Genomic DNA, 21,115 nt, shown 5'->3' with positions numbered 1-21,115 from the left:
CTCCATGTCTTCGTGCTTCTGTCTGCCAGATAGGAGCCAAACATTTATTTGTGAATAACAAAAGGTCCAGGAAATACCTACATGGTAGAGGATAATCCAGAATACATGACTTTAATAATTAAAACTTATCATTTTGTTAGAAATATTTATAAATAAATATATAAAATAATAATGGGAATGAGATAAAAACATTAGAAGAACAGTACACTCCGGGCCTACGCATTTTAAACCCTGTACAGCTCCTAATCCTGACTCTTGGTGTCGTGATCCCTACAATTCTAATAAATGTGACGTTATGATTTTTGGATGTGGATTACCTTCTACCTTTTTTTTTTTTGTTCATGATTGCCCAGTGACTGGCTTGGAGTCCGACCGTCATCCTCAAAATTAGGCCGAGGTTACACTTGCGAGTTCAATGCGAGAAACTCGCATGAAGTCCTGGTACTGCTCGGGACCGGAGTTTGCGTCTGCATGTATTTCTATGCAGCCGCACTCTCTGGCCCACAGTGCCGGGTATTGATGCGAGAGACTCGTGCGAGTTTCTCGCATTGCACTCGCAAGTGTGACCCCGGCCTTATGGAAATTCCTCCAGTACTGGTGATCTGATGAAATGGCCGCATGTAAAGGTTTGTCACTAATCATGCTCCAAATTAATCAGGCTTCATGTACACAAGCCTATTTTATGTCTGCATTAGTTCTAGAGGTCTGAGAGTTAAAGATCATACACAAGCTGGAAAAAAGATAAGTGAGTATGTGTTGTTGGTTTTTTTTATGCTGCATTAAGGGGCTATGTGGGGGCTCATACAGCATATAGGGGGCATTCTCTTATGGTATATTGGGGAATGTCCGCATACTTAATTCTTCTAAATATTGAGTGGTACAATTAATATAAAAGTAGAATTAGTTCTTACCGGTAATTCGGTTTCTAGGAACCTTCCACGACAACCGTATCGGAGGATGTCTCCCCGCCCTAATAGGGGACAGGAAACAAAGAGGTTAAATACCCCTCCCCTTCCTGCAACCACCAGTGTTTTTTCTGGACACAGAAGCATGTATAGTTACCACTTAAGTGCAGGAATCATAAAATTAACAAATCCGATAGGGAGGGAAATTAGTGCTGTCGTGGAAGGTTCCTAGGAACAGAATTACCGGTAAGAACTAATTCTATTTTCTCCAGTCACCTTCCACGACAGCAGTATCGGAGTGATGCCAACCGCTAATTTCTTTAGGGAGGGACCACCGCCTGCAGAACATGTCTGCCAAACGATAGATCCCTGTTGAAGTTGAGCCTATAGTGCCTGGTGAATGTATGGATTGACGACCAGGTAGCGGCTCTGCATATCTGCTCTGCTGATGCGCTTCCCCTTTCTGCCCAGGAAGTTGAGACTGAGCGGGTAGAGTGGGCTTTCAGTGAAGCTGGAGGTGTGAGCTTCTGAGAAGAGTATGCCAGGCTAATGGCTTGCTTAATTCAATTAGCGATTGTGCTTTTGGCTGCCTTCTTGCCCTTATTACGTCCTGACCACTGGATGAACAGGTTTTGATCCAACCTTCCGTTTGTTGGAGGTAGAACAGAACCACCCTGCGGACGTCCAGGGTGTGAAAGGCCTCTTCTTTTGGATTAGAGGGATTTGGACAGAAAGAGGGTAATATGATGTCCTGATTTCTGTGAAAGTTTGAAGCTACCTTAGGTGTAAAGGACGGGTCTAATTTGAGGATTATACTATCCGTAGTTATGGTCAGGAATGGTTCCTGGATTGATAAGGCCTGTAACTCTCCTATACGCCTGGCAGTAGTGATAGCTACCAGGAAGACGGTTTTCAGGGTTAAGATCTTTAAGCTGGATGCTGAAAGGGGTTCAAAGGGGTCCCTGGTCAGACCTTTTAACACCAGGTTTAAGTCCCAAGGGGGTTATGCCTGGAGTCTCGGACGGATTCTGGTTGCCGATGATATGAATCGTTTGACCCATCGATGATTTGCTAGATCCTGGTCAAAGAAAGAACCAAGAGCTGACACCTGAACCTTTAGGGTACTAGGTGAAAGCCCCAGTTCTAAGCCCTTCTGTAGAAATTGAAGAATCTGTGCAATATTTGGGTTAAAAGGATCCGGTCTGTTCGGGGAACACCATGATGAAATTTTTTTCCATATTTTGCCATAAATGGCGTTAGTTATCGGCTTCCTACTCTTCTGTAGGGTTTCGATTACTGCCTGCGAGAGTCCTCTGGCTCTCAGGATCTCGGCTTCAGTAACCAGGCTGTCAGCTTTAGTATGTGTAGGTCTGGATGGGTCAGGGGACTCTGTTGAAGAAGGTCGCGTCTCTGTGGAAGCAGAATCGGGCCTTCTAGACACATGCTTGTCAGTGCGCTGAACCAGCTTCTTCCTGGCCACAATGGGGCTACCAGAATCGTTGCAACCTGATCCATCCAGATCTTCTGCAATGTTCTGGGTAGCAATGGTATTGGCGGAGAGGCATATGCCAGGGTAAACTCCCAGGGGTGGGAGAAAGCGTCCAGTCCTAGTGCCTCGTTTGAGGGGATCAGGGAGAAGGTGGTGTTTGATTTTGTGTTCTGAATGTTGGCAAACAGGTCCACATCGGGAGTACCCCACCTCTGGACTAGGGTAAAGGCCCCGTCTCACATAGCGATTTACCAACGATCACGACCAGCGATACGACCTGGCCGTGATCGTTGGTAAGTCGTTGTGTGGTCGCTGGGGGGCTGTCACACAGACAGCTCTCTCCAGCGACCAACGATCAGGGGAACGACTTCGGCATCATTGAAACTGTCTTCAACGATGCCGAATTCCCCCTGCAGCACCCGGGTAACCAGGGTAAATATCGGGTTACTAAGCGCAGGGCCGCGCTTAGTATCCCGATGTTTACCCTGGTTACCAAAAAAAACAAACAGTACATACTCACCATCTGATGTCCGTCAGGTCCCTTGCCGTCTGCTTCCTGCTCTGACTGAGTGCCGCCGTACAGTGAGAGCAGAGCGCAGCGGTGACGTCACTGCTGTGCTGTGCTCTCACTGTACGGTGGCAGTCAGTCAGCAGGAAGCAGACGGCAAGGGACCTGACGGACATCAGATGGTGAGTATGTACTGTTTTTTTGTTTTTTTTTTTACATTTACGCTGGTAACCAGGGTAAACATCGGGTTACTAAGCGCGGCCCTGCGCTTAGTAACCCGATGTTTACCCTGGTTACCAGTGAAGACATCGCTGAATCTGTGTCACACACACCGATTCAGCGATGTCAGCGTGACCTCAACGACCAAAAAAAGGTCCAGGCCATTCCGACACGACCAGCGATCTCGCAGCAGGGGCCTGGTCGCTGGTACGTGTCACACATAGCGAGATCGCTACTGAGGTCGCTGTTGCGTCACAAAACTTGTGACTCAGCAGCGATCTCTCTAGCGATCTCGCTATGTGAGACGGGGCCTTTAGGAATACATCCTGGTTTAGAGACCACTCCCCTGGATGGAAGTCCCTCTTGCTGAGATAATCCGCCTGGGAATTGTCTAATCCCCTTATATGTACTACAGAGATTGACATAAGTTGATTTTCTGCTCAGGAAAAAAATCCTTCCAGCAGTTAACTTCAGGCTCCTTCAGTGTCCTGTGCCCCCTTGGTGTCGGAGATAGGCCACGGTGGTCATATTGTCGGACATCACCCGAACATGGTGACCTTGGATGATGACAGATGCGGCTCTTAGCACCTCCTCCACTGCTTTCAGTTCCCTCAGATTTGAGGAACTGTGTCTTACATCTGGGGCCCACAACCCCTGAAAGTGGAAGCCTTCTATCACGGCGCCCCAACCTCTGACTTGCGTCTGTTGTGAGTACTCTGATAGGAGGCTGATGCCAGCTGACTCCTCGATGTAGATTTTGGGAGTTCAGCCACCATGACAGAGAGGATCTCACACGAGAGGGAAGGGGAATCTTCCTGGTTAAGGCCATCTGGTGTCCTCTTGAGTATGCCAGGATGTGTGATTGAAGTATTCTCGTATGGGCCTGGGCCCAGGAGACTGCTTGGATACAAGATGTCAATGAACCCAGGATTGACATAGTCTCTTAGAGTCGGGGTTTTTTGATTTCTGAACCTGGAGATCCTGCGGACAAGATCGGTCTGACGGTCCTTGGGTATAAAGGACCCTCTCTTCTCCGAATCCAGAAGGATTCCTAGGAACTTCTTCCGTGGAGAAGGCTGGAGGTCTGATTTCTCCAGATTCGGGATCCACCCAAGCGATCCTAGGATGTCGAGGACCCTTGTCACATCCTGATTGAGACGTGAAGCGGATGGGGCGATGATAAGAAAATCGTCCAGGTATGGAATGATACAGACCCTCTGTTGACGAATAAAGATTACCGCTTCTGACATGATCTTGGAGAAGACTCGTGGAGCAGACGAAACTCCGAATGGAAGGACATTGAATTGATAATGGCTGATCCGTTTGTTTTGGGAAATCACGAACCTGAGGAATCTTCTGTGGTCTGGGTGTATCGGCACATGATAGTATGCGTCCCTCAGGTCCAGCGTCGCCATCACCCAGTCCTGACTGATCAGCGAGATTGCTGATCTGATCGATTCCATTTTGAATCTTCGGTATTTTATTACCTGATTTAGAGGTTTCAGGTTTATAATGATACGGTGTTTTCCGGAGGTTTTTTTTCACCAAAAAGAGGTGGGAATAGTGACCTCCTATTTCCCGATGTGGTACATGGGAAATCACCTTCGCTCGAAGCAGGTTTAAGATATCCGGCATCAAAAATTCCCGACGTCCTGGGGATTGTAGAGAAGTGATAGTCAGACGATGAGGAGGAGGGCTCTCGAACTCCATTCTTAGGCCTTCCCGTAAGGTACGCAGGACCCACTGATTTGTGGTGATCATCTGCCACTGGGAGAGGAATCCTGAGAGTCGACCTCCGACCGGAGAGCAGTCATTGCTTCTCAGAGGTCTGAGTGGGTTGGGGGACCAGGATGTTTCTGGCTTTCCCTCCCTTGGGGTAACTCCATCGTCCTGATTTGCCCTTACCCCTGTAATTTTGCTGGGGGGTTTGGTCACGGGGGGAACGAAAAAACTGCTTTTTAGGGTTCTTTTGTTCCGGAAGGACCTTCTTCTTATCTGAAGCTTTGTCCAAGATTTCGTCCAGAACTGGCCCAAATACATAATGACCCTGGAAAGGTATACCGCAAAGTCTAGACTTTGAGGTAATATCGCCTCCCCAGGATTTAAGCCACAAAGCTCTTCTAGCGGAATTAGTGAGAACCGCTGATTTAGCGGCAACCCGTACTGATTCTGCGGAGGCGTCCGCGAGGAATCCAGTTGCCTTCTGGAGCAGAGGGAGAGAATTAAGAATCTCGTCTCTAGGTGTACCCTGTACCAGGTGATTCTCCAATGTACGCAGCCAGAGGAACAAGGATCTGGCTATACATGTTGAGGCCATGTTGGATCTCAGTAGATTAGTTGAAGTGTCCCAAGATTTCCTCAATAAACTCTGTCTTGCGATCCATGGGATCTTTCAGCTGGGAGGAATCTTCAAAGGGCAGGGCCGTTTTTTTGGTCACCCTTGACACTTGAACATCCACCTTGGGCATTTCAAAGAGAACAGTCTCCCTCGAGGGGAAAACGGTTCTTGAACTCTGATGGGACGTTTAACCCTTTCTCTGGAAGGCCCCACTCGTGGAGGATGAGGCTTTCAATATTTTCGTGTATGGGGAATGCCTTCACAGATTTGGGCTTTAACCCCCCAAACATGTCATCCTGTACAGAATGGCCCTCCACCTTCTCCTCCACCCCCATGGTGCCCCTCACCATAGACACTAATTCCTCCAAATCCTCGGAGGAAAAGAGATATTTTTTGTTGTCTGTTTTGGGAGCAGAGGTAGAGGCAGAACTCTCATTCTCCCAAAGGTCCCCTGAATCTGAAGTATGTAATTCTCCTGAGTCAGAGCCAGAGACTACCGGGGCTATTTTCCTTTTCTTAGGAGGGGGAGGCTGCGGCGTCGGAGGCTGGGAAAAGGTCGCCATGGAAGACTGAACTTCCTGCCTGATGAGAGTTTTGATGCTGTCCATAAAGCCATAAGCGCCATCAAAAGAAAAAAAAAAAAGTTATAGTCCTCAGAATAAAGCGATGCAAAAATAATTATTTTTTCTATAAAATAGTTTTTATCGTATAAAAGCAACAAAACACAAAAAAATGATATAAATGAGGTATCGCTGTAATCGTACTGACCTGAAGAATAAAACTGCTTTATCCATTTTACCAAAAGCGGAACGGTATAAACGCCTCCCACAAAAGAAATTTATGAATAGCTGTTTTTTTGGTCATTCTGCCTCACAAAAATTGGAATAAAAAGCGATCAAAAAACGTCACGTGCCCGAAAATGTTACAAATAAAAACATCAACTCGTCCCGCAAAAAACAAGACCTAACATGACTCTGTGGACCAAAATATGGAAAAATTATAGCTCTCAAAATGTGGTAATGCCAAAAATATTTTTTGCAATAAAAGCGTCTTTCAGTGTGTGACGGCTGCCAATCATAAAAATCCGCTAAAAAACCCGCTATAAAAGTAAATCAAACCCCCCTTCATCACCCCCTTAGTTAGCGAAAAATTCAAAAAAATTTATTTATTTCCATTTTCCCATTAGGGTTAGGGCTAGGGTTAGGGCTAGGGATAGGGCTAGGGTTAAGGCTACAGTTAGGGTTGGGGCTAAAGTTAGGGTTAGGGTTGGGGCTAAAGTTAGGGTTAGGGTTTGGATTACATTTACGGTTGGGATTAGGGTTGGGATTAGAGTTAGGGGTGTGGTTAGGGTTACCTTTGTGATTAGGGTTAGGGATGTGTTTGGATTAGGGTTTCAGTTATAATTGGGGGGTTTTCACTGCTTAGGCACATCAGGGGCTCTCCAAACGCGACATGGCGTCCGATCTCAATTCCAGCCAATTCTGTGTTGAAAAAGTAAAACAGTGCTCCTTCCCTTCCGAGCTCTCCCGTGCGCCCAAACAGGGCTTTACCCCAACATATGGGGTCGTACTCAGGACACATTGGACAACAACTTTTCGGGTCCAATTTTTCCTGTTACCCTTGGGAAAATACAAAACTGGGGGCTAAAAAATAATTTTTGTGGAAAAAAAAAAGATTTTTTATTTTCACGGCTCTGCGTTATAAACTGTAGTGAAACACTTGGGGGATCAAAGTTCTCACAACACATCTAGATAAGTTCCTTGGGGGGTCTAGTTTCCAATATGGGGTCACTTGTGGGGGGTTTCTACTGATTAGGTACATATTAGGGGCTCTGCAAACGCAATGTGACGCCTGCAGACCAATCCATCTAAGTCGGCATTCCGAATGATGCTCCTTCCCTTCCGAGCTCTGCCATGCACCCAAACGGTGGTTCCCCCCCCCCCACATATGGGGTTTCCGCGTACTCAGGACAAATTGGACAACAACTTTTGTGGTCTAATTTCAACTGTTACCGTTGGAAAAATACAAAACTGGGGGTTAAAAAATAATTTTTGTGGAAAAAAATAATTTTTATTTTCACGGCTCTGCATTATGAACTGTAGTGAAACACTTGGGGGTTTAAAGCTCTCACAACACATCTATATGAGTTCCTTAGGGGGTCTACTTTCCAAAATGGTGTCACTTGTGAGGGGTTTCAATGTTTAGGCACATCAGTGGCTCTCCAACATGGCGTCCCATCTCAATTCCTGTCAATTTTGCATTGAAACGTCAAACGGCGCTCCTTCCCTTCCGAGCTCTCCCATGCGCCCAAACAGTGGTTTACCCCCACATATGGGGTATCAGCGTACTCAGGACAAATTGTACAACAACTTTTGGGGTCCAATTTCTTCTCTTACCCTTGGGAAAATAAAAAATTGGGGGCGAAAAATCATTTTTGTGAAAAAATATGATTTTTTATTTTTACGGCTCTGCATTATAAACTTCTGTGAATCACTTAATGGGTCAAAGTGCTCACCACACATCTAGATAAGTTCCTTAGGGGGTCTACTTTCCAAAATGGTGTCACTTGTGGGGGGTTTCAATGTTTAGGCACATCAGGGGCTCTCCAAATGCAACATGGCGTCCCATCTCAATTACAGTCAATTTTGCATTGAAAAGTCAAATGGCGCTCCTTCGCTTCCGAGCTCTACCATGCGCCCAAACAGTGGTTTACCCCCACATATGGGGTATCGGCGTACTCAGGACAAATTGTACAACAACTTTTGGGGTCCATTTTCTCCTGTTATCCTTGGTAAAATAAAACAAATTGGAGCTGAAGTAATTTTTTTGTGAAAAAAAGTTAAATGTTCATTTTTATTTAAACATTCCAAAAATTCCTGTGAAACACCTGAAGGGTTAATAAACTTTTTGAATGTGGTTTTGAGCACCTTGAGGGGTGCAGTTTTTAGAATGGTGTCACGCTTGGTTATTTTCTATCATATAGACCCCTCAAAATGACTTCAAATGAGATGTGGTCCCTAAAAGAAATGGTGGTGTAAAAATGAGAAATTGCTGGTCATCTTTTAACCCTTATAACTCCCTAACAAAAAAAAATTTTGGCTCCAAAATTGTGCTGATGTAAAGTAGATATGTGGGAAATGTTACTTATTAAGTATTTTGTGTGACATATCTCTGTGATTTTATTGCATAGAAATTCAAAGTTGGAAAATTGTGATATTTTCAAAATTTTCGCCAAATTTCCGTTTTTTTCACAAATAAACGCAGGTAATATCAAATAAATTTTATCACTATCATGAAGTACAATATGTCACGAGAAAACAATGTCAGAATCACCGGGATCCGTTGAAGCGTTTCAGAGTTATAACCTCATAAAGGGACAGTGGTCAGAATTGTAAAAATTGGCCCGGTCATTAACATGCAAACCACCCTTTTGGGTAAAGGGGTTAAAAAACGGACGTGTGAAGGGGGCCTAAGATAAACTGAATAGCTGAGTTGCCCGTATGTGGGTCCAACCTGCTGGGGAGCAGTCGCATTTTTTTCCTAGTTGTAATTCTTAGTATCAGCCTCCTGGTGGCAGCAGCGTACACCTATGGTTTTCTGTGTCCCCAATGAAGCGATTGAGAAAAGTTAATTTAAAAAAAGTAAAACTTGTTCTAATGAATCATTTACATTTTCAGGAATACATAAAAAAAACTATAGAATTTGTGAAATAAGAACTAAAATGCAATCTCTTGTGTACAGATATCAAATATGAATTTGCACTATAATAAAATATAATCCAGGCCTAACATGTTCTGTTCAAGCACATTTTTGCAGATGTAAAAAATGATCATGAACAAATTAAATAAAACCCTTTTTTTTAGATTAGAATAACAAACAAAGGTCTGTCTTGTGGTACAGGGCCCTTGATCTTTATTGCCTGTAGTCTTGATGATTCTCTGCTGTTCATACATTTTACAGAAATAATGTTAAAAACATAGCATTTATAATGCAGATCTTTATGGCACTCAGAAGACATCTTGCATCGTGGATCCCGCCATCTATACGGTCTGCAGCGTTCGCCATTTGCATCGCCATCCAGTCTTCAAAATTTTCTACTCGTGTGTAGACACCTGGATATTTGGCCTCAGCACAACCATATCCAAAGCTTGTGATGCCAAACTGGTAGAAGCGCTGAACCTCCCCTATATAACAGACGAAAGGTCCTCCACTATCTCCCTACAATATAACAGTGACAGTTCAGTGTTACCCCCAGTGACTGAATACTCAGGTCCTATACACAAGCAAGCAGAGCTGAACTCAGAGGACAGTGCTTCATAGTGCTTATACTCACTGCAATGGTCAATCACACCAAGGTGGTTTTACTGGGAAAAATAAGGTGTTCACACTAGACATGTAGGTTCCTGGCAAACCAGAGATCACCTTGTCGTTGGCTGCTCGGCAAAATTGGCCAAATGATGTGCTAAGTATCTCCATTTTTTCTTATTATCTAGAACGGTAATGCTATTCATGTTTACATGCTTCAGTACTACAGAGTACAACTTTATTTGAGTGTTATGCACACAGATGGCTACTCTTTGTTTGCACCTGTGCACACCAGTTTCCTGTTTCGAAGTGTCAGTCAGTCTTTTGTTATTTATGGCTATATACAAGGTTTGCTATCTCGGAATGCAAAAAGAGTTCCCATTCACTGACATCAAACCTACATGAGACTGGTTAGGTAAAAATTTATTTATGCACTGACTACAGGGATCCTGACAAGTTACATATTGTGTAATCTGTCAGCAGTTTGTTGGAGTAGGTAGAGCTAAGCCGATTTATATTATTGTGGTTTAAATCCCTCCTTTTTATGTGGACAAATCCAGTAGTCGGTCTACTTAATAGTCAATCAATATCTACAGTAGTGTTCAAAATAATAGCAGTGTGTTAAAAAAACATGACTTAATCACAAAATCTTAATAATGGTTCTTATTCCCAGCAATGGGAACATTGCACACTGTTTTCTAATTTAAAACATGAAGAAAAATGTAAATAATTTTAACTACTTTACAGAAAGTAACAAAAAATGAACATTGGGCTGTTAAAAAAAATAGCAGTGTCTGCATTTGTCTTTAAAAACCCCACACTATGTACTATTTTTTTTTTTGAGGATTTAGCATTCCTGTGACTCACTAACCTAATATTACGTTGTTACGCACAGTCTTTTAGAAATGCCTCACATCTATGTTGCAGAGAGTCAGCCAACTTCTGGCACCTGCCAACTGTTATTCCAGCCCAGGATGCTTGGACTACATCCCTCCTTTTTTTTGGCATTTTTTGGCTTTGCCTCAGAAACGGCATTTTTGATGTCACCTCACAAATGTTCTATCGGATTAAGGTCTGGGGATTGGGCTGGCCACGCCATTACCTCAATAAATTTGTAGGACTGGAACCAAGATTTTGCTCGTTCACAAATGTGTTTACGGTTGTTATCTTCTTGAGACACCCATTTCTAGGGCATATCCTCATCAGTGTAAGGCAACATGACCTTTTCAAGTATTTTAATATATGCAAACTGGTGCATGATCCCTGGAATGCGGTAAATAGGTCTGGCACCATAGTAAGAGAACCATGCCCATATCATGATGCTTGCTCCACCATGCTTCACTGTCTTCAGAGTGTACTGTGGCTTGAATGCAGAGTTTGGGGGTCATCTGACGAACAGTCTGCAGCCCTTGGACCCAAAAAGAACAATTTTACTTTCATCAGTCAACAAAATGTGTCTCCATTTCTCTCTAGGCAAGTTAATGTGTTCTGGGGCAAATTGTATCCGCTTCAGTGCATGCCTTTTTTTTTTTTTACACAGTGGGACTTCTTGCTAAGAGATTACCTTCACACAGGCGTCTTCTAACTGTCACAGTCCTCACATTGCAAACTGAGATTCTGGTTTGGCTTAGTCATGTGACAAGGCTCATTAAAGGGTCAACATTGACTGTTAGGATAGCTACTTTCAATAGGTGGCACTAGAGTTCTGGTCCTCTTCCTCTCTGATGAGACAATTTGCACAGTACTCACAGGTAACTTGAGACGGTCTTTGATCATCCTGGAGCTGATCACTGGCTGAGCCTTTGCCATTCTGGCTACTCTTCCATCCATTCAAATGGTAGTCTTCAGTTTTCTTCCACGTCTCTCTGGTTTGGCTTTACATTTTAAAACATTGGAGATCATTTTAGCTGAACAGCCCATCATTGTCTGCACTCCTTTATAAGTTTTATTCTCTCCAATCAACTTTTTAATAAAAGTATGCAGGTCTTCTGAACAATGTCTCGAACGACCCATATTTCTCAGGCTTTCAAGGAGAAATGCAAGTACATGTCCTGGCTTCACCTAAAGACCACCTGATTCACACCTGTTTCTTCACAGGATGATTGACCTCACTAATTGAACTCCACACTATTATTTTGAACATCTCACTTTCAATAGTTATTCTAATACACAGACTCAAAAACATACAGCTCATGAATGCTGTCTGTTGGTTTTCTTAGAATCTACTGCACCAACTGGTAAATTGTTTGAGATGTGGTAATATAATTTAAACCAAGAACAGTGATTAAAATGGTTAGTCATACTGGACTGCTATTATTTTGAACACTACTATAAGTATTCAGTCATAGTACGTACAGGAGTCTTAAGCCACGTACACATGTTGAGTATTTGGTGAGTTTTTTTACCTCAGTATTTTTTTTAGGAATGCAACAGTCTGAGGAAAAGTATAGAAACGTGCACCATTTCAATATTTTTCACCCACTCCTGGTTTTGGCTTATGTAAAGGGATGGCGCAGGAGAGACCACTCAGATGCCTCCGCTGCTACCAATTGTCAAATATTGCGGCCAGGAGGGTCATTACTGAACCACCCACACTGTTATCTTTTTGTCACAAACAGCCCTCTGCTGTAACCTATCGTTTGGACAATTACGCAATAGACCAACGTTTAACGGAGGAGGCTATGGCTGTTTCCACTCAGGCCGGCTATTGGGAAACTAACAGTGAGCGTATGGTATATACACTTCCAATTCCCATGCACGGAATATGCGTATATATGCTTATATAACCCCCGGTACAGTCTCTGCTAACTCTACGATAATCCAAGAACTACTCACTGCCACCACCGATTGTTTGTTAAACAGAAGCCGATGGACACCTGGTTCTGGTAGTGTATGGCTTCAGGGGGAGGTTTACAGAACAAAAGGAAGAGAACTATTACATTTTATTTTTAATCCAGAATGAGAGGCAGTGTTTATAAAAAATATACAATAGATTTTACAAATGGGACAAAACAAATCAGCATATACAGTGCCTACAAGTAGTATTCAACCCCCTGCAGATTTAGCAGGTTTAATAAGATGCAAATAAGTTAGAGCCTTCAAACTTCAAACAAGAGCAGGATTTATTAACAGATGCATAAATCTTACAAACCAAAAAGTTTTGTTGCTCAGTTAAATTTTTATAAATTTTAAACATAAAAGTGTGGGTCAATTATTATTCAACCCCTAGGTTTAATATTTTGTGGAATAACCTTTGTTTGCAATTACAGCTAATAATCGCCTTTTATAAGACCTGATCAGGCCGGCACAGGTCTCTGGAGTTATCTTGGCCCACTCCTCTATGCAGATCTTCTCCAAGTTATCTAGGTTCTTTGGGTGTCTCATGTGGACTTTAATCTTGAGCTCCTTCCACAAGTTTTCAATTGGGTTAAGGTCAGGAGACTGACTAGGTCACTGCAACACCTTGATTTTTTGCCTCTTGAATCAGGCCTTGGTTTTCTTGGCTGTGTCCTTTGGGTCGTTGTTTTGTTGGAAGATGAAATGACGACCCATCTTAAGATCCTTGATGGAGGAGCGGAGGTTCTTGGCCAAAATCTCCAGGTAGGCCGTGCTATCCATCTTCCCATGGATGCGGACCAGATGGCCAGGCCCCTTGGCTGAGAAACAGCCCCACAGCATGATGCTGCCACCACCATGCTTGACTGTAGGGATGGTATTCTTGGGGTTGTACGCAGTGCCATCCAGTCTCCAAACGTCACGTGTGTGGTTGGCACCAAAGATCTCGATCTTGGTCTCATCAGACCAGAGAACCTTGAACCAGTCAGTCTCAGAGTCCTCCAAGTGATCATGAGCAAACTGTAGACGAGCCTTGACATGATGCTTTGAAAGTAAAGGTACCTTACGGGCTCGTCTGGAACGGAGACCATTGCGGTGGAGTACGTTACTTATGGTATTGACTGAAACCAATGTCCCCACTGCCATGAGATCTTCCCGGAGCTCCTTCCATGTTGTCCTTGGGTTAGCCTTGACTCTTCGGACAAGCCTGGCCTCGGCACGGGAGGAAACTTTCAAAGGCTGTCCAGGCCGTGGAAGGCTAACAGTAGTTCCATAAGCCTTCCACTTCCGGATGATGCTCCCAACAGTGGAGACAGGTAGGCCCAACTCCTTGGAAAGGGTTTTGTACCCCTTGCCAGCCTTGTGACCCTCCACGATCTTGTCTCTGATGGCCTTGGAATGCTCCTTTGTCTTTCCCATGTTGACCATGTATGAGTGCTGTTCACAAGTTTGGGGAGGGTCTTAAATAGTCAGAAAAGGCAGGAAAAAGAGATAATTAATCCAAACATGTGAAGCTCATTGTTCTTTGTGCCTGAACTACTTCTTAATACTTTAGGGGAATCAAACAGAATTCTGGTGGGTTGAGGGGTTGAATAATAAATGACCCTCTGAAAAAACTTTTCCCAATTAAAAAAAAAAATAAACAAAGAAATAACATTCTTTTTTGCTGCAGTGCATTTCACACTTCCAGGCTGATCTACAGTCCAAATGTCACAATGCCAAGTTAATTCCAAATGTGTAAACCTGCTAAATCTGCAGGGGGTTGAATACTACTTGTAGGCACTGTAGTTTTATATAAAATAAAATGGATTACGGATGGAAGAAAGGCGATTCCGAGAGCTAAACAGGAAAGGGTTATTTACAGTTAGATCAGTCAGAAGGTGGAATGCCCTACCACAGAAGGTAGTAGTGGCAGACACTATAACAGCTTTTAAAAAAGGGCTGGTTGATTTCCTCAGTAAACATAACATTGGGGGTTATAGTTAATTTAGTGACAAAATGAACAATTGGTGGGGAAAGGCTAAACTTGATGGACTTAGGTCTTTTTTCAACCTATGTAACTGGTCACAGAAATGGCTTAGGTAGCAGATGGAAGCAATCCGACTGAAAATGTCTGGTTAACGTGGATCAAGCCTACATTGATATATATATCTTCCTTGGCATTGAACACAGATCACAATTTGCCTTGACCTTTTATCAGCACCTAAGTTACATCCACACACTCCTCTTGCTGATCTCACATGGGCCGAGTTGTGGGATTTTATGAAAATAAAAGCCCTTCAGGATATTATGAAATTCCCAACATTAACAATATCTTCACTCCTGAAGTTCAAGATCGTCACCATATTTTTTTATCTGGATTTTACCTTTACCCAGAGACCAAACTTGACATGGCTGTTGTCAGCGATCTGGCCACTACTGATTTGGAGCTTATAGGCAGGTGTCACTGTTATGAAAAATCTGCATATTCTTCCCTGACTAGTCATGAAAATGAAAATTTATCATGAAGGTATAATCCAGCTCAGAACAACAGATCTTAGTTTTTCATGCAACTGTTGTTCAAAACACAACTGCCAACATTACATTCCCATATGGAGGTTGTGATTTTTTAAGATATGCAACTCTTTTATGAAAGATATTTTTATAATAAAGATTTTAAAAACATTTTTAACGGGCCTTTCTGGGCTATACCTTCATGATTCACTTATTCCTGCTACACTGCAGCTTCCTTGCTTGGATACTGCGACCGATAGATGGGTGAGCTGACTTTTTTCTATATTTTTCTTATTGAAAATATATGTCCCATTAATATCGGATCTATACATACCCCAATATTCATAACTTTCCTCCAGAGACACAAAGTCTGGGGTGGAAGTTCTTTCATCATAGCAGCTCATTCTGGAGAGCGCATCCTGCCCCTTCTCTAATCAAACACCAAACTTCTTCACAATAGGTATCTTGTCTTCATTACCTTTCCCCACCATGGAGTCTGGGCTTTAAAAGGAATTTTAATTAGATTTGTCACTTTCCAGCTATACGAAATTTCCTACTTCTATATGTCCATTGTGCAATTCTACAACCAGGAGGTTTAGAATGTAAGCTCTTTTTCCTACTGGAAATCTTGTGAAAGAGGAGAAGGGAGGGAGGTGAATGCCCCCTCACTAGCGTGGCTTTAGAGATTTTAATGTTTTCTATGACAGCTTACAAATACTGAGGTAAGAAACTCACCAAATACTCAACGTGTTCATGTGGCCTATAGCATAAAAAAGTGGCTAGACTAAGGGAGCGTGTAGGAGTCAGACACTTCTGATTCATCCAGAGGCAAACACCTCTTAATGAATCAGAAGCCTGTGACGAGTGGCAGGCGCATTACAGAAATCTTACCTCAGTCCCTGATTTTGGCAGAGGTCACTCTTGCGAGTTCAATGCAAGAAACTCACGCGAGTTTCTCGCATCAAGTCCCGGCACTGCAGCCGGCACTCGGGACTGGAGCGTGCGGCTGATGTATTTCTCTGCAGCCACACGCTCCGGTCCTGAGTGACTACATTTAGAACTTTTTTTTAAATTTAGAAACTAAAAGAGCCTAAATTCACCTTTTGGGTATGTTTGCACTGAGCAAATATGAACCAACCTCTGCTTTGTATTATGGTAGCACCATAGCAGCATTGTAAATGAGATTTCAAGAAATGTCATACACACGCTGTGTAGCAAATCTGTGCCGTAAACCGTGCATGTCAACTTATGCTATGGATGTCCCCAATTGCAAATGAAATACGTATAAAATCAGCGACTTTTCTGCAACAATATCAGCAGTGATTACAGCAGAGTATTCACACAAAGGGTTTTTTTTTAGTTGAACAAATAGGACATGTTTATCCAGGACAAATCCATGTAGTTTTTGATGAAGCTTTTATAATAATAAATAATAAATTTTATTTCTATAGCTCCAACATATTCTGTAGCACTTTACATTTTAGAGGGGACTTGTACATACAATGGGCATTACAGCATAACAATAAAGACATAGATCAAAACAGATACCAAGAGGAATGAGAGCCCTGCTCGCAAGCTTACAATCAATGAGGAAAAGGGGAGATACAAAAGGTGGATGGTAACAATTGCTTTCGTTGTTCGGACCAGCCAAGGTGTAAGAATCGGGTGTTCATGTAATGCTGCATGAACCTGTTGTCAGCCTAAGTATGTAACAGTACAGACACACAGGGCTATTAAATGCATAAAGCATGTGAGAACATGATTCAAAGAACCCGGTTATGGTAAAAATTTTGAATAGGCAACACAGGGATGGTTAGGTTAATGTGTTGAGATGGTAGGTCAGTCTGAAGAAGTGAGTTTTTAGGGCATGCTTAAAACTGTGGGGATTGGGGATTAATCGTATGCACCTGGTTAGTGCATTCCAAAGAATTGGCGCAGCACGTGAAAAGTCTTGGAGACGGGAGTGGGAGGTTATGGAGGATGCTAACCTCAGGTCATTAGCAGAACGGAGTGCATGGTTAAGGTGGTAGACTGAGACGAGGGAGGAGATGTAGGGTGGTGCTGAGCCATGGAGTGGCTTGTCGGTGAGGGTAATAAGTTTGAACTGGATTCTGGAGTGGATGGGTAACCAGTGTAATGACTGGCACAAGGTAGAGGCATCGGTGCAACGATTGGTGAGGAATATGATCCTGGCTGCAGTATTCAAGACAGATTGGAGAGGTGAGAGTTTGGTAAGAGGGAGACCGATTAGCAGAGAGTTACAATAGTCCAGACGAGAATGAATAAGAGCAACAGTGAGAGTTTTTGCAGAGTCGAAAGTAAGAAAGGGTCGAATTCTAGAAATGTTTTTGAGGTGCAGATAACAAGAGCGGGCCAGTGATCGGATGTGGGGGGTGAATGAAAGCTTGGAATCAAGTGCAGTTGTGGCCAAAAGTATTGACACCCGTGCAATTCTGTCAGATAATTGTTGTGAATTAGACCTTTCGGCTCCCTCTTGTGGTCACTAGTGGTATGACTCTGGGATTGTCTTTTTTCTGTTTGGCACTCACCTGGGTCGTTAGTCCAGGGGTGTCGCTATATTAATTCCTGGATCCTTAGTCCAGTGCCTGGCATCGTTGTAATCAGATCCTTCTGTTGCTCCTGTCTGCTGGTCCTGGCTCTTGCAAAATTAAGCTAAGTCTTGCTTCTTTGTTTTTTGAGTTACTTCCTTTGCTACTATTTTTGTCCAGCTTGTACTAAATGTGATTTCTGACCTTGCTGGAAGCTCTAGGGGGCTGGTGTTCTCCCCCCGGCCGTTAGACGGTTCGGGGGTTCTTGAATATCCAGCGTGGATATTTTAATAGGGTTTTTGCTGATCATATAAGTCATCTTACTTATTCTGCTATTAGCTAGTGGGCCTCTCTTTGCTAAATACCTAGCTCATTCTTATGTTTGTCTTTTCCTCTTACCTCACCGTTATTATTTGTTGGGGGCTTGTATCCAACTTTTGGGGGTCTTTTCTCTGGAGGCTAGAAAGGTCTTTCTTTTCCCTTCTAGGGTTAGTTAGTTCTCCGGCTGGCGCGAGACGTCTAGAACCAACGTAGGCACGTTCCCTGGCTACTTCTATTTGTGGTGCTAGGATTAGATATATGGTCAGCCCAGTTACCACTGCCCTATGAGCTGGTTTTTTGTGTTTGCAGACTTGGTATTGATTCCTGAGACCCTCTGCCATTGGGGTCATAACAGTATGCCAGGCCGACATTGAATGTTTAATGCATTGCAGAAGTGGGATATAAGAAAGGAAATTCTGAATTTTTTTTTTTTTTTCCCTCTCTTCCTCCCCTTTACCTCTGAGTGGCTTGAGCTTGCTGCAGACATGAATGTCCAGACCTTGATTACAAGTGTGGACCAGCTTGCTGCTCGTGTGCAAAGCATACAAGATTTTGTTACCAGTAGTCCTATGTCTGAACCTAAAATACCTATTCCTGAACTGTTTTCTGGAGACCGATTTAAGTTTAGGAATTTCAGGGATAATTGTAAATTGTTTCTATCTCTGAGACCCCGTTCATCTGGAGACTCAGTTCAGCAAGTTAAAATTGTTATCTCTTTTTTACGGGGCGACCCTCAGGATTGGGCTTTCTCGCTAGCGCCAGGAGATCCGGCATTGGCAAATATCGATGCGTTTTTTCTGGCGCTCGGATTGCTTTACGAGGAACCCAATCTTGAGGTTCAGGCAGAAAAAGCCTTGCTGGCTATTTCTCAGGGCCAGGATGAAGCTGAAGTGTATTGCCAAAAATTTCGGAAATGGTCCGTGCTTACTCAGTGGAATGAGTGTGCTCTGGCCGCAAACTTCAGAAATGGCCTTTCTGAAGCCATTAAGAATGTGATGGTGGGTTTCTCCATTCCTACAAGTCTGAATGATTCCATGGCGCTGGCTATTCAAATTGACCGGCGTTTGCGGGAGCGCAAAACCGCTAATCCTCTGGTGGTGTTGTCTAAACAAACACCTGATTTGATGCAATGTGATAGAATTCAGACCAGAAATGAGCGGAAAATCATAGACGTCAGAATGGGTTGTGTTTTTACTGTGGTGATTCTACACATGTTATATCAGCATGCTCTAAATGCCTAACAAGGGTTGTTAGTCCTGTCGCCATTGGTAATTTGCAACCTAAATTTATTTTGTCTGTGACTTTAATTTGCTCATTGTCCTCTTACCCTGTTATGGCGTTTGTGGATTCAGGTGCTGCCGAGTCTTATGGATCTGTCATTTGCCAAGCGCTGTGGTTTTGTTCTTGAGCCGTTGGTTAATCCTATCCCTCTGAGGGGTATTGATGCTACACCATTGGCGGAAAATAAACCGCAGTTTTGGACACAGGTAACCATGTGCATGACTCCTGAACATCGGGAGGTGATTCGTTTTCTTGTTCTGCATAAAATGCATGATTTGGTCGTTTTGGGTTTGCCATGGTTACAGACTCATAATCCAGTCTTGGATTGGAAGGCAATGTCTGTGTCAAGTTGGGGCTGTCAGGGTATTCATGGTGATTCCCCGCCGGTATCTATTGCTTCCTCTACTCCTTCGGAAGTTCCTGAGTATTTGTCTGATTATCAGGATGTGTTCAGTGAGTCCAGGTCCAGTGTTCTGCCTCCTCATAGGGCCTGTGACTGTGCCATAGATTTGATTCCAGGTAGCAAATTTCCTAAGGGAAGACTATTTAATCTGTCTGTACCTGAGCATACCGCAATGCGTTCGTATATCAAGGAATCTCTGGAGAAGGGGCATATCCGTCCTTCCTCTTCCCCTCTTGGTGCGGGATTCTTTTTTGTGGCCAAGAAGGACGGATCTTTGAGACCTTGTATTGACTATCGGCTTTTGAATAAAATCACTGTTAAATTTCAGTATCCTTTGCCTTTGTTGTCAGACTTGTTTGCCCGAATTAAAGGTGCCAAGTGGTTCACCAAGATAGATCTTCGTGGTGCGTACAACCTTGTGCGCATTAAGCGAGGAGATGAATGGAAAACCGCGTTTAATACGCCCGAAGGTCATTTTGAGTACTTGGTGATGCCTTTTGGGCTCTCTAATGCTCCTTCAGTGTTTCAGTCCTTTATGCATGATATTTTCCGGAAGTATCTGGATAAATTTATGATCGTTTATCTGGATGATATTCTGTTTTTTTCTGATGACTGGGACTCGCATGTAGAGCAGGTCAGGATGGTGTTTCAGGTTTTGCGTGAGAATGCTTTATTTGTTAAGGGCTCAAAGTGTCTCTTTGGAGTACAGAAGGTTCCCTTTTTGGGGTTTATTTTTTCCCCTTCTGCGGTGGAGATGGACCCAGTCAAGGTCCGTGCTATTCATGATTGGACTCAACCCACGTCAGTTAAGAGTCTTCAGAAGTTCTTGGGTTTTGCTAACTTCTACCGTCGTTTTATTGCTAATTTTTCTAGCATTGCTAAACCTTTGACGGATATGACCAAGAAAGGTTCTGATGTTGCTAACTGGGCTCCTGCAGCCGTGGAGGCTTTCCAGGAGTTGAAGCGCCGGTTTACTTCGGCGCCTGTTTTGTGCCAGCCTGATGTCTCACTTCCCTTTCAGGTTGAAGTGGATGCTTCTGAGATTGGGGCAGGGGCCGTTTTGTCGCAGAGAGGCCCTGGTTGCTCTGTGATGAGACCTTGTGCCTTTTTCTCGAGGAAGTTTTCGCCTGCTGAGCGGAATTATGATGTTGGCAATCGGGAGTTGTTGGCCATGAAGTGGGCATTTGAGGAGTGGCGTCATTGGCTCGAGGGTGCTAAGCATCGTGTGGTGGTCTTGACTGATCACAAAAATTTGATGTATCTCGAGTCTGCTAAACGCCTGAATCCCAGACAGGCCCGCTGGTCATTGTTTTTCTCCCGTTTTGACTTTGTGGTCTCGTATTTACCAGGTTCAAAGAATGTGAAGGCTGATGCTCTTTCAAGGAGCTTTGTGCCTGACTCTCCGGGAGTCGCAGAACCAGTTGGTATTCTTAAAGTTATCTTGTCAGCCATTTCTCCGGATTTGCGAC

General features: G+C 43.5%; 1 protein-coding gene across 3 annotated transcripts in view; it reads right to left on the bottom strand.

Moving 5' to 3' along the window:
- Positions 1 to 9,185: 9,185 nt before the first annotated feature.
- TMPRSS12 (transmembrane serine protease 12) overlaps positions 9,186 to 21,115 on the bottom strand; it is a 72,522-nt gene continuing 60,592 nt past the window's right edge. For 2 of the 3 annotated variants that reach the window (XM_077297844.1, XM_077297845.1), the window contains exon 5: positions 9,186 to 9,677. In XM_077297844.1, the coding sequence (XP_077153959.1) occupies positions 9,414 to 9,677 (264 nt within the window). In that variant the 3' untranslated portion in view covers positions 9,186 to 9,413. Of the gene's footprint in view, positions 9,678 to 15,444; positions 15,594 to 21,115 lie in introns of those variants that run through there. The other variant, XM_077297846.1, reaches the window with a different exon arrangement.

Source organism: Ranitomeya variabilis, chromosome 3 (genome assembly GCF_051348905.1).
Source record: "Ranitomeya variabilis isolate aRanVar5 chromosome 3, aRanVar5.hap1, whole genome shotgun sequence".
Classification (NCBI taxonomy): domain Eukaryota; kingdom Metazoa; phylum Chordata; class Amphibia; order Anura; family Dendrobatidae; genus Ranitomeya; species Ranitomeya variabilis.
The sequence above is the reverse complement of the archived record's forward strand: the minus strand, read 5'-3'. Positions and strand labels throughout refer to the sequence as shown.